The sequence below is a fragment of the Camarhynchus parvulus genome, unplaced genomic scaffold (assembly GCF_901933205.1).
Source record: "Camarhynchus parvulus unplaced genomic scaffold, STF_HiC, whole genome shotgun sequence".
Classification (NCBI taxonomy): domain Eukaryota; kingdom Metazoa; phylum Chordata; class Aves; order Passeriformes; family Thraupidae; genus Camarhynchus; species Camarhynchus parvulus.
The window spans coordinates 43,654-58,327 of NW_022147913.1; the positions used below are offsets into that span (position 1 = coordinate 43,654).

Here is a 14,674-nt window from a genome sequence, read left to right on the forward strand (position 1 = left end):
GGGGATTTAACACCAAAAACCAGCAAAAAAATAGAAATTAAATAAAATTTATTGGTCCAAACGGGCCGGGAAAACTTCTTGGGGTGAATGTGGAGATGTTGGGGGTGGGGTGGGGATTTTTTGGGGTGGATTTGGGGGATTTTGGGGTGGAATTTTTGGGGGATTTTGGGGGGATTTTGGAGGTGGATTTTTGGGGGATTGGGGGATATTTTGGGGTGGATTTTGGGGGCATTTTTGGGAGGGATTTGGGGGTTATTTGGGGGGATTTTTAGGGTGATTTGCGGTTTATTTTTCGGGGATTTTTTCCTTTTTTGAGGGGGGATTTGGGGAGATTTTTTGGGGGGGATTTTGGGTTTTTTTGTGAGTGCCCTTGGGTGGGATTTGAGCTTTTTGTGGTGGATTTTTTGCCATTTTTAGAGTCAAAACCAGCAAAAAAATGGAAATTAAATAAAATTTATTGGTCCAACACAGCCGGAAACTTCTTGGGGTGAATGTGGAGATTTTGGGGGTGGGGGGTTGGGGATTTTTTGGGGTGGATTTGGGGGGTTTTGGGGTGGAATTCTGGGGGGATTTTAGGGGGATTTGGGATTTATTTTGGGGGGATTTGGGGCTCTTTTTTGGTGGATTTTTGGGGCTTTTTTGGGGTAGTTTTTGGGGCGCTTTTGGGGGAATTTGGGGCTTTTTGTGGAGGATTTTTGGGGTCACTCTGGGGAGGATTTGCAACCACTGAACACCAAAAACCACACAAAAAAAATAGAAATTAAATAAAATTTATTGGCCCAACGCAGCCGCAAACTTCTCGGGGTGAATGTGGAGATGTTGGGGGGTGGGGGTGGGGATTTTTTGGGGTGGAATTTGGGGGTTTTTGGGGTCAGCTGCACTTGCAGGCGCTGACCACCATCCCCGAGAGCTGCTCCACGCGCGCCTTGCGCCCCACGTAGTAAACGATGGGCAGCGGCTCCAGGCTCTGCGGGACGCAGCACGGCGCGGCCGAGGCGCCCGGGTTGTGCAGGTTGTACAGGGCCAGCACCTGGGGGGCAGGAAAATGGGAAATCTGGGGCAAAATGGACCCAAAATGTGCCCAAAATAGCTGCAAAATGCATCCCGAAATAACTGAAATGTACCTTCAAAATACGCCCCAAATACACTGCAAAATAGGCCCCAAATACACCCCAAAATAACCACAAATACACCCCCAAATGCATCCTAAAATACTCTCCAAATAACCCCAAAATACACCAAAATACCCTCAAAATACACCACAAAATAACCCCAAAATCAGCCTGAAATACACTGCAAAATACACCACAAAATAACCCCAAAATACACCACAAAATAGACCCCAAAATTCACCAAAATATCCTCAAAATTCACCACAAAATAACCCCAAAATGAGCCTGAAATACACTGCAAAATACCTCCTAAAATAACCCCAAATTATCCCCAAAATTCACCCAAAATTCACCCAAAATGGCCCAAACCCCCTGAGCTGTGCAGGTTGTACAGGGCCAGAACCTGGGGGGCAGAAAAACGGGGAATTTGGGGCAAAATGGAACCAAAATATCCCCAAAATGCCCCAAAATGGCCCAAACCCCCCGGGCTGTGCAGGTTGTACAGGGCCAGCACCTGGGGGGCAGGAAAATGGGAAATCTGGGGCAAAATGGACCCAAAATGTGCCCAAAATAGCTGCAAAATGCATCCCGAAATAACTGAAAATGTACCTTCAAAAATACGCCCCAAATACACTGCAAAAATAGGCCCCAAATACACCCCAAAAATAACCACAAATACACCCCCAAATGCATCCTAAAATACTCTCCAAATAACCCCAAAATACACCAAAATACCCTCAAAATACACCACAAAATAACCCCAAAATCAGCCTGAAATACACTGCAAAATACACCACAAAATAACCCCAAAATACACCACAAAATAGACCCCAAAATTCACCAAAATATCCTCAAAATTCACCACAAAATAACCCCAAAATGAGCCTGAAATACACTGCAAAATACCTCCTAAAATAACCCCAAATTATCCCCAAAATTCACCCAAAATTCACCCAAAATGGCCCAAACCCCCTGAGCTGTGCAGGTTGTACAGGGCCAGAACCTGGGGGGCAGAAAAACGGGGAATTTGGGGCAAAATGGAACCAAAATATCCCCAAAATGCCCCAAAATGGCCCAAACCCCCCGGGCTGTGCAGGTTGTACAGGGCCAGCACCTGGGGGGCAGGAAAATGGAAAATTTGGGGCAAAATGGACCCAAAATGTGCCCAAAATAGCTGCAAAATGCATCCCAAAATAACTGAAATGTACCTTCAAAATACGCCCCAAATACACTGCAAAATAGGCCCCAAATACACCCCAAAATAACCACAAATACACCCCCAAATGCATCCTAAAATACTCTCCAAATAACCCCAAAATACACCAAAATATCCTCAAAATACACCACAAAATAACCCCAAAATGCGCCTCAAAATATCCTCAAAATACACCACAAAATAACCCCAAAATACACCACAAAATAACCCCAAAATACACCACAAAAATAGACCAACAATACAAAAAAATATCCTCAAAATACACCACAAAATAACCCCAAAATGAGCCTGAAATATCCTCAAAATACACCATAAAATAACCCCAAAATGAGCCTGAAATACCTGCAAAATACCTCCTAAAATAACCCCAAATTATCCCCAAAATTCACCCAAAATTCACCCAAAATGGCCCAAACCCCCTGAGCTGTGCAGGTTGTACAGGGCCAGAACCTGGAGGGAACAAAAATGGGGAGTTTGGGGCAAAATGGACCCAAAATGCGAGAAATGGCCCCAAAATGCAGCCAGGATGTGCTGAGAAAAAAGCCTTGGAAATACAGATGTGATAGAGCCAAAATATCCGGAAAATACATCCCAAAATAACCCCAAAATGCACCAAAATACCCCCAAAATACACCCCAAAATAACCTCAATGAACACCACAAATACACCCCAAAATAACCCCAAAATAACCCCCAATACACCCCAAAATAGCTGTAAAATACATCCCAAAATAACCCCAAAATCAGCCTGAAATGCGCTGCAAAATGCACCCAAAATAGTCCCAAAATAGCCCCAAAAATGACATCAAACTAACCCAAAAATGGACCCAAAAATGGACCCAAAATTCCCCAAAAATGGACCCAAAATGGACCCAAAATGGACCCAAAATACCCCAAAAATGGACCCAAAATGGACCCAAAAATGGACCCAAAATGTCATCCAAAATGACCCAAAATGCCCCAAAATGGCCCAAACCCCCCGGGTTGTGCAGGTTGTTCAGGGCCAGCACCTGGGGGGGCAGAAAAACGGGGAATTTGGGGCAAAATGGACCCAAAATCGAGCAAAATGGACCCAAAATGCAGCCAGGATGTGCTGAAAAAAAAAGCCTTGGAAATACAAACGTGATCTGGTCAAAACAGACCAGAAATACATGAAAAATGTGTCCCAAAATGACCCCAAAATAGAGCAAAATACACCACAAAAGCATCGAAAAAAATATGCCCCAAAATGCACCAAATGACCCTCAAAATCCACCACAGAATATATGAAAAATATGCCCAAAATACCCGCAAAATACATCCTAAAATACACCTCAAATACACCCCAAAATACACCCCAAAATACACCCCAAACACACCCCAAAAAAACATCAAAATACCCCCAAAATACACCCCAAAATAAGCCACGAATTACCCCAAAATGCTCTCAAAACACACCCCAAGTACACCCCAAAATATGCCCTAAATGCACCCAAAATAGGCTCAAAATGAACCCAAAATACGCCCCAAAATCTGCCCCAAATACACCAAAATACGCCCCAAAATAACCCCAAAGTGAGCCTGAAATGCGATGCAAAATGGCCCTAAAATAATCCCAAAATATCCCTGGAGTGCACCCAAAAGTGGTTCCCAAATGACCCCAAAGTATCCCCAAATTGTACCCAAAAATGGACCCAAAAATGGCCCCAAAATATCCCCAAATTGTACCCAAAAATGGACCCAAAATATCCCCAAATTGTACCCAAAAATGGACCCAAAAATGGCCCCAAAATATCCCCAAATTGTACCCAAAAATGGACCCAACATGACCCCAAATATCTCCAAATTGTACCCAAAACTGGACCCAAAATATCCCCAAATTGTACCCAAAAGTAGCCCCGAAATGGCCCCAAAATAGCCCCAAATTGTACCCAAAAATGGCCACAAAATGACCCCAAATATCCCTAAATTGTACCCAAAACTTGACCCAAAAACGGTCCCCAAATGACCCCAAAATGACCCCAAAATGACCCCAAATTGGACCCAAAAATGGCCCCAAAATGACCCCAAATTATCCCCAAATTGTACCCAAAACTGGTCCCAAAAATGACCCAAAAATATCCCCAAATTGTACCAAAAATGGACCCAAAATGGCCCCAAATTGTACCCAAAAATGGCCCCGAAATGTCCCCAAAATATCCCCAAATTTTACCCAAAAATAGCCCCGAAATGGCCCCAAAATAGCCCCAAATTGTACCCAAAAATGGACCCAAAAACGGTCCCCAAATGACCCCAAAATGACCCCAAAATGCATCCAAAAATGACCCCAAAAATGACCCCAAAATCTCCCCAAATTGTACCCAAAACTGGCCCCAAAATATCCCCAAATTGTACCCGAATTGTACCCAAAAACGGACCCAAAAATGGCCCCAAAATGACCCCAAAATATCCCCAAATTGTACCTAAAAATGGCCCCAAAATGACCCCAAAATATCCCCAAATTGTACCTAAAATGGCCCCAAAATGACCCCAAAATATCCCCAAATTGTACCAAAAATGGACCCAAAATGGCCCCAAATTGTACCCAAAACTGGACCCCAAAATGGCCCCAAAATGACCCCAAATTGCCCCAAAAATGACCCCAAATATCCCCAAATTGTACCCAAAAATGGACCCAAAATGACCCCAAATATCCCCAAATTGTACCCAAAAGTAGCCCGAAATGGCCCCAAAATAGCCCCAAATTGTACCCAAAAATGACCCCAAATTGGACCCAAGAATGGCCCCAAAATGACCCCAAATTGGACCCAAAAATGGACCCAAAACTGGACCCAAAAATGACCCCAAATATCCCCAAATTGTACCCAAAACTGGACCCCAAAAATGACCACAAATATCCCCAAATTGTACCAAAAATGGCCCCAAAATGACCCCAAAAAATCCCCAAATTGTACCCAAAAGTAGCCCCGAAATGGCCCCAAAATATCCCCAAATTGTACCCAAAAATAGCCCCGAAATGGCCCCAAAATAGCCCCAAATTGTACCTAAAAATGGCCCCAAAATGACCCAAATCCTCCCCAAAGCCCCTTCAATGCTCCCAACCCCCCAGGACCCTCTGGGACCCCCAAGGACCCCCAAAACTCCCCCCAGGATGCTCTCGGACCCCCAGGACCCCCCAACCCCCCCAAATCCCCCAGGGACATCCCAGGAACCCCCAAATCTCCCCCAATCCCCCCAAACTCCCCCAAATCCTCCAGGGACATCCCAGGAACCCCCAAATCTCCCCAAACACCCCCAGGACCCCCAAAATCTTCCCCAAACTCCTCCAAATGCCCCAAACCCCCCCAGGACCCTCTGAGACCCCCAAGGACGCCCTCAAATGCCCCCCAGGACTCTCTGGGACCCCCCAGGACCCCCCAAACTCCCCCAAATCCCCCAAACTCCCCAGGGACATCCCAGGACCCCCAAATTCCCCCAAATCCCCCCAAACTCCCCCAGGACCCTCTGGGACCCCCAAATCCCCCCAGACTCCCCCAAAACTCCCCCCAGGACCCTCTGGGACCCCCAAGGACCCCCAAATCCCACCCAAATCCCCCCAAACTCCCCCAGGACCCTCTGGGACCCCTCAAATCTCCCCAAATCCCCCCAAACTCCCCCAGGGGCATCCCAGGACTCCCCAAATCTCCCCAAATCCCCCCAAACTCCCCCAGGACCCTCTGGGACCCCTCAAATCTCCCCAAATCCCCCCAAACTCCCCCAGGACCCTCTGGGACCCCCAAGGACCCCCCAAATCCCACCCAAATCCCCCAAACTCCCCCAGGACCCTCTGGGACCCCTCAAATCTCCCCAAATCCCCCCAAACTCCCCCAGGGACATCCCAGGAACCCCCAAACTCCCCCAAATCCCCCCAAACTCCCCCAGGACTCTCTGGGACCCCACGAGGATCCCTCAAATGCCCCCCAGGACCCCCCAGGACCCTCTGGGACCCCCCAAATCTCCCCAAATCCCCCCAAACTCCCCAGGGACATCCCAGGACCCCCAAACTCCCCCAAATCCCCCAAACTCCCCAGGACTCTCTGGGACCCCCAAATCCCCCCAGACTCCCCAAAACTCCCCCAGGACCCTCTGGGACCCCCAAGGACCCCCCAAATGCCCCCAAATCCCCCTCAGAAATGCCCCTCCGGGACCCTCTGGGACCCCACGAGGACCCCCAAATCCCCCCCAAACGACCCCCTAAACACCCCCAGGACCCCCCAAATCCTCCCCAAACCCCCAAACCCCCAAAACCCCAGGATCCTCTGGGACCGCCCAGGACCCCCAAAGTCCCTCCAAACACCCCCAAACTCCCCCAGGGTGCTCTGGGACCCCCCAGGACCCCCAAATCCCCAGATACCCCCAAATCCCCCAAACGACCCCTAAACACCCCCAGGACCCCCCAAATCCCTCCCAAACCCCCAAATCCCCCCAAACACCCCCAGGACCCTCTGGGACCGCCCAGGACCCCCCAAAGTCCCTCCAAACACCCCCAAACTCCCCCCAGGACCCTCTGGAATCCCCAAAATCCTCCCCAAACCCCCCCAGACCCTCCCAGGACTCCCCAAATCCCCCCAGGACCCACAAATGCCCCTCTAGGACCCTCTGGTACCCCCCAAATTCCCCCAAACTCCCCCCAGATCTCCCCCAAACACCCCCAGATGCCCCCAAATCCCACCTGGGACTCCCAAATCCCCCCCAGGACCCCCTAAACTCCTCCCAAACGCCCTCCAGGTTGCTCTGCGACCCTCTGGGACCCCCAAAACTCCCCAGGACCCTCTGGGACCCCCAAAACCCTCCCCAAACCCCCCATTATTCACTCAGGGAGAGCCGGGGACCCCCTGGGAGCCCCAAATTTTCCCCAAATCCCCCCAAAATTCCTCCCTAAAGCCCCAAATTTTCCCCACCTTGGTGTGGTGGGTGTCGGCGCTCCAGATGTAGGAGCAGGTACCCCCAGGGACCCCCCCAAACACCCCCAAATCCCACCGTAACCCCCCCAAATTCCACCCAAACTCCCCCCAAATTCCACCCAAACTCCCCCAGGACCCTCTGGGACCGCCCAGGACCCCCCAAAGTCCCTCCAATCCCCCCCAAACTCCCCCCAAACCCCCCTCAGAAATGCCCCTCCGGGACCCTCTGGGACCCCCCAAACCCCCCAAATCCCCCTAAATCCTCCCAAATCCCACCCAAATCCCACCCAAATCCCACCCAAATCCCCCCTAAATCCCACCCAACCCCCCCCAAATCCCACCCAAATCCCACCCAAATCCCCCAAACCCCCCGGGACCCCCAAATCCCCACCTTGGTGTGGTGGGTGTCGGCGCTCCAGATGTAGGAGCAGGTACCCCCAGGGACCCCCCAAACCCCCAAATCCCACCCAAACCCTCCCAAACCCCCCAAACACCCCCAAATCCCACCCAAACCCCCAAATCCCACCCAAATCCCCCCAAACCCCCGGGACCCCCCAAATCCCCACCTTGGTGTGGTGGGTGTCGGCGCTCCAGATGTAGGAGCAGGGCCCCCCGCAGAAGTTGGCCATGTAGCCCCGGGGACCCCCAACCCCCCCAAATCCCCCCAAATTCCACCCAAACACCCCCAAACCCCCCAAACCCCACCCAAACCCCCCAAATCCCACCCAAATCCCCTCAAACCCCCCCCAACCCCCACCCAAACACCCTAAATCCCCCCCAAATCCCACCCAAATCCCCTCAAACCCCCCAAATCCCACCTTGGTGTGGTGGGTGTCGGCGCTCCAGATGTAGGAGCAGGTACCCCCAGGGACCCCCCCAAACCCCCAAATCCCACCCAAACCCCCCTAAATCCTCCCAAACCCCACCCAAACACCCCCAAATCCCACTCAAACCCCCCCAAATCCCCACCTTGGTGTGGTGGGTGTCGGCGCTCCAGATGTAGGAGCAGCTCCCCCCAGGGACCCCCAGGGACCCCCCCAAACCCCCCGGGACCCCCAAGCCCACCTTGGTGTGGTGGGTGTCGGCGCTCCAGATGTAGGAGCAGGTACCCCCAGGGACCCCCCCAAACCCCCCCAAATCCCCACCTTGGTGTGGTGGGTGTCGGCGCTCCAGATGTAGGAGCAGGGCCCCCCGCAGAAGTTGGCCATGTAGCCCCGCGGCTCGTGGATCCACTTCCACTCCAGGTCCCGGCGGAAATCGATGTACAGCGGGCGCACGCAGCAGCTCTGCTCCTCGGCGCTGGAATCGGGGGGTCCCGGGGTCACAAATGGGGGTCCCGGGGTCAGAAATGGGGGTTTGGGGACAGTTTGGGGGTCCCAGGGGGTCCCAGCCCCAGTGGATGCTCAGGGGGCGCACGCAGCAGCTCTGCTCCTCGGTGCTGCAAATCGGGGGGTCCCGGGGTCAGAAATGGGGGTCCCGGGGTGATAAATGGGGGTTTGGGGGGATTTGAGGGGGTCCCAGAGGGTCCCAGCCCCAATCAATGTACAGGGGGCCCACGCAGCAGCTCTGCTCCTCGGGGCTGGAATTGGGGGGTCCCGGGGTCAGAAATGGGGGTCCCAGGGGGTCCCATGGTGATAAATGGGGGTTTGGGGGGGATTTTGGGGGTCCCAGCCCCAGTTGATGTACAGGGGGCGCACACAGCAGCTCTGCTCCTCAGGGCTGGAATTTGGGGGTTTGGGGGGACTTTGGGGGAATTTGAGAGGATTTTGGGGGTCCCAGGGTGATAAATGGGGGTCCCAGGGTGATAAATGGGGGTCTCAGGGGATCCCCAGCCCTCCCTGAGTCAATAATGGGGGATTTTGGGGGTCCCAGGGGGTCCCAGCCCCAATCGATGCTCAGGGGGCGCACGCAGCAGCTCTGCTCCTCAGCGCTGCAAATCGGGGGTTTGGGGGGATTTGAGGGGGTTTTGGGGGTCCCAGGGTGATAAATGGGGGTCCCAGGGTGATAAATGGGGGTCCCAGGGGATCCCCAGCCCCAATCAATGTACAGGGGGCGCACGCAGCAGCTCTGCTCCTCGGGGCTGCGAATCGGAGAATTTGGGGGAATTTTGGGGGATTTGGGGAACATTTGAGGGGATTTTGGGGGTCCCAGGGTGATAAATGGGGGTCCCAGGGGGTCGCAGGGTGATAAATGGGGGTTTGGGGAGGATTTTGGGGGTCCCAGGGGATCCCAGCCCCAATCCCCCCATTGTCCCTACTGTCCGAAGTGTCCCCAATGTCCCCACTGTCCCCCAATGTCCCCGGTGTCCCCATTACCCCCACTGTCCCCATTGTCCCCACTGTCCCCACTGTCCCCATTGTCCCCGGTGTCCCCACTGTCCCCAGTGTCCCCGCTGTCCCCATTACCCCCACTGTCCCCACTGTCCCCACTGTCCCCACTGTCCCCACTGTCCCCGGTGTCCCGTACCCCCCGCAGTGCTGTCCCTCCAGCTCCCGGCGCTGCCGGTGCCCGTGCAGGGCCTGGGCGCGCTCGGGGGGCAGCGCCATGGCGGGCGCGGACGGGACGCTGGCGCGTGGCGGCGCTACATGTTTCTGCATGTCACCCCGCTCCTGCTCGAACCCTGGGGACAATGGGGACATCATCATTGGGGACATTGGGGACATTGGGGACGCGGCGGTGGCGGCGCGCGATGCTCTGCATGTCACCGCGCTCCTGCTCGAACCCTGCAGGGGACAGTAATGACATCATCAATGGGGACATCATCATTGGGGACATTGGGGACATTGGGGACGCGGCGGTGGCGGCGCGCGATGCTCTGCATGTCACCGCGCTCCTGCTCGAACCCTGGGGACAATGGGGACATCATCATTGGGGACATCATCATTGGGGACGCGGCGGTGGCGGCGCGCGATGCTCTGCATGTCACCCCGCTCCTGCTCGAACCCTGGGGACAATGGGGACATCATCATTGGGGACATCATCATTGGGGACGCGGCGGTGGCGGCGCGCGATGCTCTGCATGTCACCCCGCTCCTGCTCGAACCCTGGGGACAGTAATGACATCATCATTGGGGACATTGGGGACGCGGCGGTGGCGGCGCGCGATGCTCTGCATGTCACCGCGCTCCTGCTCGAACCCTGCAGGGGACAATGGGGACATCATCATTGGGGACATCATCATTGGGGACATTGGGGACGCGGCGGTGGCGCCGCGCGATGCTCTGCATGTCACCGCGCTCCTGTTCAAATCCTGCAGGGGACAGTAATGACATCATCAATGGGGACATCATCATTGGGGACATTGGGGACATTGGGGACGCGGCGGTGGCGGCGCGCGATGCTCTGCATGTCACCGCGCTCCTGCTCGAACCCTGCAGGGGACAATGGGGACAGTAATGACATCATCATTGGGGACAGTAATGACATCGTCATTGGGGACATTGGGGACGCGGCTGTGGCGGCGCGCGATGCTCTGCATGTCACCCCGCTCCTGCTCGACCCCTGCAGGGGACAATGGGGGACATCATCATTGGGGACATCATCATTGGGGGGGGGGGCGGGCGCCGATGTCTGCATGCAGGCTCCTGTTCAAATCCTGCAGGGGACAGTAATGACATCGTCATTGGGGACAGTAATGACATCATCATTGGGGACATTGGGGACGCGGCGGTGGCGCGCGATGCTGTGCATGTCACCGCGCTCCTGTTCAAACCCTGCAGGGGACAATGGGGACATCATCATTGGGGACATTGGGGACATTGGGGACGCGGCGGTGGCGGCGCGCGATGCTCTGCATGTCACCCCGCTCCTGCTCGAACCCTGGGGACAATGGGGACAGTAATGACATCATCATTGGGGACAGTAATGACATCATCATTGGGGACGCGGCGGTGGCGGCGCGCGATGCTCTGCATGTCACCGGGCTCCTGTTCAAACCCTGGGGACAGTAATGACATCATCATTGGGGACAGTAATGACATCATCAATGGGGACATTGGGGACATTGGGGACGCGGCGGTGGCGGCGCGCGATGCTCTGCATGTCACCCCGCTCCTGTTCAAACCCTGGGGACAATGGGGACAGTAATGACATCATCATTGGGGACATCATCATTGGGGACAGTAATGACATCATCATTGGGGACATCATCACTGGGGACATCACTGGGGACATCACTGGGGACATCACTGGGGACATTGGGGACATCACTTGGGACATCATCACTGGGACGGTCTCTGCCCCTCCGCCTGCTCGAAACGCGGCCAAAATCCACCGAAATAAAAACCACACAATCCTCACACTCTGAAATCCCCCACCCCCAAATTCTCCCAAAATTCCCACAAAATCCACACATTCCCCCAAATCCCCCCAAAATACCAAAATTCCTCCCAAAAATCTCCCCAGAATGTCCAAAAATTCGCCCAAAATACCAAAATTCACCCAAAGTTCCTCAAAATTCAAATTCACCCCAAATCCCTCAAAATCTCCTCAAAATCCCCCAAATACTTTGAAATCCCCCAAAATCCCCCTACTTCCCCTCAGAATCCCCCCCAAATCCCCCCAAAATACCTCCCAAAATCCCCCCAAAATTCCCAAAAATTCACCAAAAATCCTTCAAAATCCCCAAAATTTTACCCAAAATCTGAAAATTTTACCCAAAATTACCCCAAATTCTTTGAAATCCCCCAAAAATCCCTCAATCCCCCCAAATTCCCTCCATATTCCCCCAAAAATCTCCTCAAAATCCCCTCAAATTTTTCCCAAATTCCCCCAAATTTTCCCAAAATCCCCCCAAGTCCCCCCTGAAAATCCTCCCCAAAATTATCCCAAAATCCCCTCCAACTCCCCCAAATCGCCCCAAAAATTCCCTTCAAATCCCCCTCATTCCCCCAAAAATCCCCCACAGTTTCAAAATTCCCCAAAAAATCCCCCCAAAATTCCCAAAAATTCGCCCAAAATTTTCCCCAAATCCCCCCAAAGATCCTCTTCTCCCCCTGCCAAACTCCTCCCATATCCCCCCAAATCTCCTTAAAATCTCCTAAAAATCCCCCCAGATTTTTCCCAAATCTCCCCAAATTTTTCCCAAAAATCCCCCAAATTTTCCCAAAATCCCCCCAAATCCCCAAATCTCCAAAAAACGCCCCAGATCCAGCACCTTCGATGCTGATTCCCCCAAATTCCCCTCCAAATCTCCCTCAAAATCCCAAAATCCCCCCAAAATACCAAAATTCCTCCCAAAATCCCGCCAAAATACCAAAATTCCTCCCAAAATTTTCCCAAAAATTTGCCCAAAATTTTCCCCAAATCCCCCCAAAGATCCCCATCTCCCCCTGCCAAACTCCCCATATTCCCCCAAATCTCCCAAAAATCTCCTCAAAACCCCCTCAAATTTTCCCAAATCCCCCCCAAATTCCCCCGATTTTCCCAAAATCCCCCCTCAAAATCCCAAATCCTCCCAAAATCCTCCCCAAAAATACCCTAAAATCCCCTCAAACTTCCCCGAAAATCCCCCAAATCTCCACCAAATCCCCCTAAAGTCCCCCTCATTCCCCCAGAAATCCCCCCCAAAAATCCCCTACTTCCAAAATTCCCAAAAAAATCCCCCCAAAATCCCCAATTCTCCCCAACTTCCCCCCAAATCTGCCTCAAAATCCCCCCCAGAATCCTCCCAAAATCCCCCCAAAATTCCCAAAAATTCGCCAAAAATCCTTTAAAATCTGCCCAAAATTTTACCCCAAATCCCCCCAATCCCTTCAAAATCCCCCCAAAAATTCCCCCAAATCTCCTAAAAATCCCCTAAAATCCCTCCATCCCCCAAACTTTTCCCAAAAATCCCCAAATTTTCCCAAAATCCCCAAATCCCAAAATCCCCCAAAAATCGCCCCAGACCGGCACCAGCTCCCCCAAATCTCCCTCAAAATCCCAAAATCCCCCCCAAAAGCCCCTCTAAAATCCCCCCAAAATACCAAAATTCCTCCCAAAATTCTCCCAAAAATTCACCCAAAATTTTCCCCAAATCCCCCCAAAGATCCCATCTCCCCCTGCCAAACTCCCCCCATATTCCCCCAAATCTCCCAAAAATCTCCTCAAAACCCCCTCAAATTTTCCCAAATCCCCCCAAAATTCCCCCGATTTTCCCAAAATCCCCCCTCAAAATCCCAAATCCTCCCAAAATCCTCCCCAAAAATCCCCTCAAACTCCCCCAAAAAATCCCCCCAAATCCTTTGAAATCCCCCAAAAAATCCCCATATTCCCCCCAAAACTCCCAAAAATCTCCTCAAAACCCCCCCAAATTTTTCCCAAAATCCCCAAATTTCCCCAAAATCCCCAAATTTTCCCAAAATCGCCCAAAATCGCCCCAAATCGGCACCTTCGATGCTGATTCTCAGGGCGGCGCCGTCGCCGTCGCCGCCGCGCTCGCAGGGGCAGTGAGCGCTCAGCCGGAACAGCCCCACGGGCTCTGCCCCAAATTGGGGAAAATTTGGTGGGTTTGGGGATTTTCGGGGATTTCGGGGGGTTTCGGGGGATTTGAGGGGATTTGGGGGGGTTTGGGGGAGATTTTGGGGAAATATCTGGGGATTTTCGGGGATTTTGGGGGATTCGGGAGGATTTGGGGGGATTTTGGGGGGATTTGGGGGAATTTTGGGGAATTTTCTGGGGGTTTTTGGGAATTTAGGGGAGATTTTGGGGGCATTTGGGGGGAATTTTGGGAATTTTGGGGGGACTTGGGGGGGTGGATTTTTGGGGAGTTTTGGGGGATTTTGGGGGGGATTTGGGGGTATTTTTGGGGAATTTTCTGGGGGTTTTGGGGAATTTAGGGGAGATTTTGGGGGCATTTGGGGGGTTTTTGGGATTTTTGGGGATTCTGAGGGGATTTTGGGCGTGGATTTTGGGGAAGTTTTGGGGGATTTTGGGGGGGATTTGGGGAATTTTGGGGAATTTTCTGGGGGTTTTGGGAACTGGGGAGATTTTGGGGGCATTTGGGGAATTTTTGGGGAGTTTTGGGGGGACTTTGGGGGTGGATTTTGGGAAGTTTTGGGGATTTTTGGGGGTTTTTGGGGATTTTGGGGGAATTTTCTGGGGGTTTTGGGGAATTTAGGGAGATTTTGGGGGGCATGTGGGGGGATTTTGGGGGATTTTTGGGGATTCTGAGGGGACTTTGGGGGTGGATTTTTGGGCAGTTTGGGGATTTTGGGGGGGATTTGGGGAATTTTGGGGGAATTTTTGGGGGTTTTTGGGAATTTAGGGGAGATTTTGGGGGCATTTGGGGGGATTTTTGGGGAATTTTGGGGATTCTGGGGGACTTTGGGGGTGGATTTTGGGAAGTTTTGGGGATTTTGGGGGGGATTTGGGGGAATTTTGGGGAATTTTCTGGGGGTTTTTGGGAATTTAGGGGAGATTTTGGGGGCATTTGGGGGGATTTTT

General features: G+C 52.6%; 1 protein-coding gene across 1 annotated transcript; it reads right to left on the reverse strand.

Moving 5' to 3' along the window:
• Window positions 1-804: 804 nt before the first annotated feature.
• Window positions 805-13,709, reverse strand: LOC115915949 (transforming growth factor beta-1 proprotein-like; the record flags this gene model as incomplete). The annotated part of the gene is made up of 5 exons (XM_030969650.1): window positions 805-1,030; window positions 8,395-8,548; window positions 9,716-9,802; window positions 11,250-11,313; window positions 13,620-13,709. Coding segments are annotated over 5 exons (554 nt in total), but the record flags the coding sequence as incomplete, so codon positions are not given.
• Window positions 13,710-14,674: the final 965 nt, after the last annotated feature.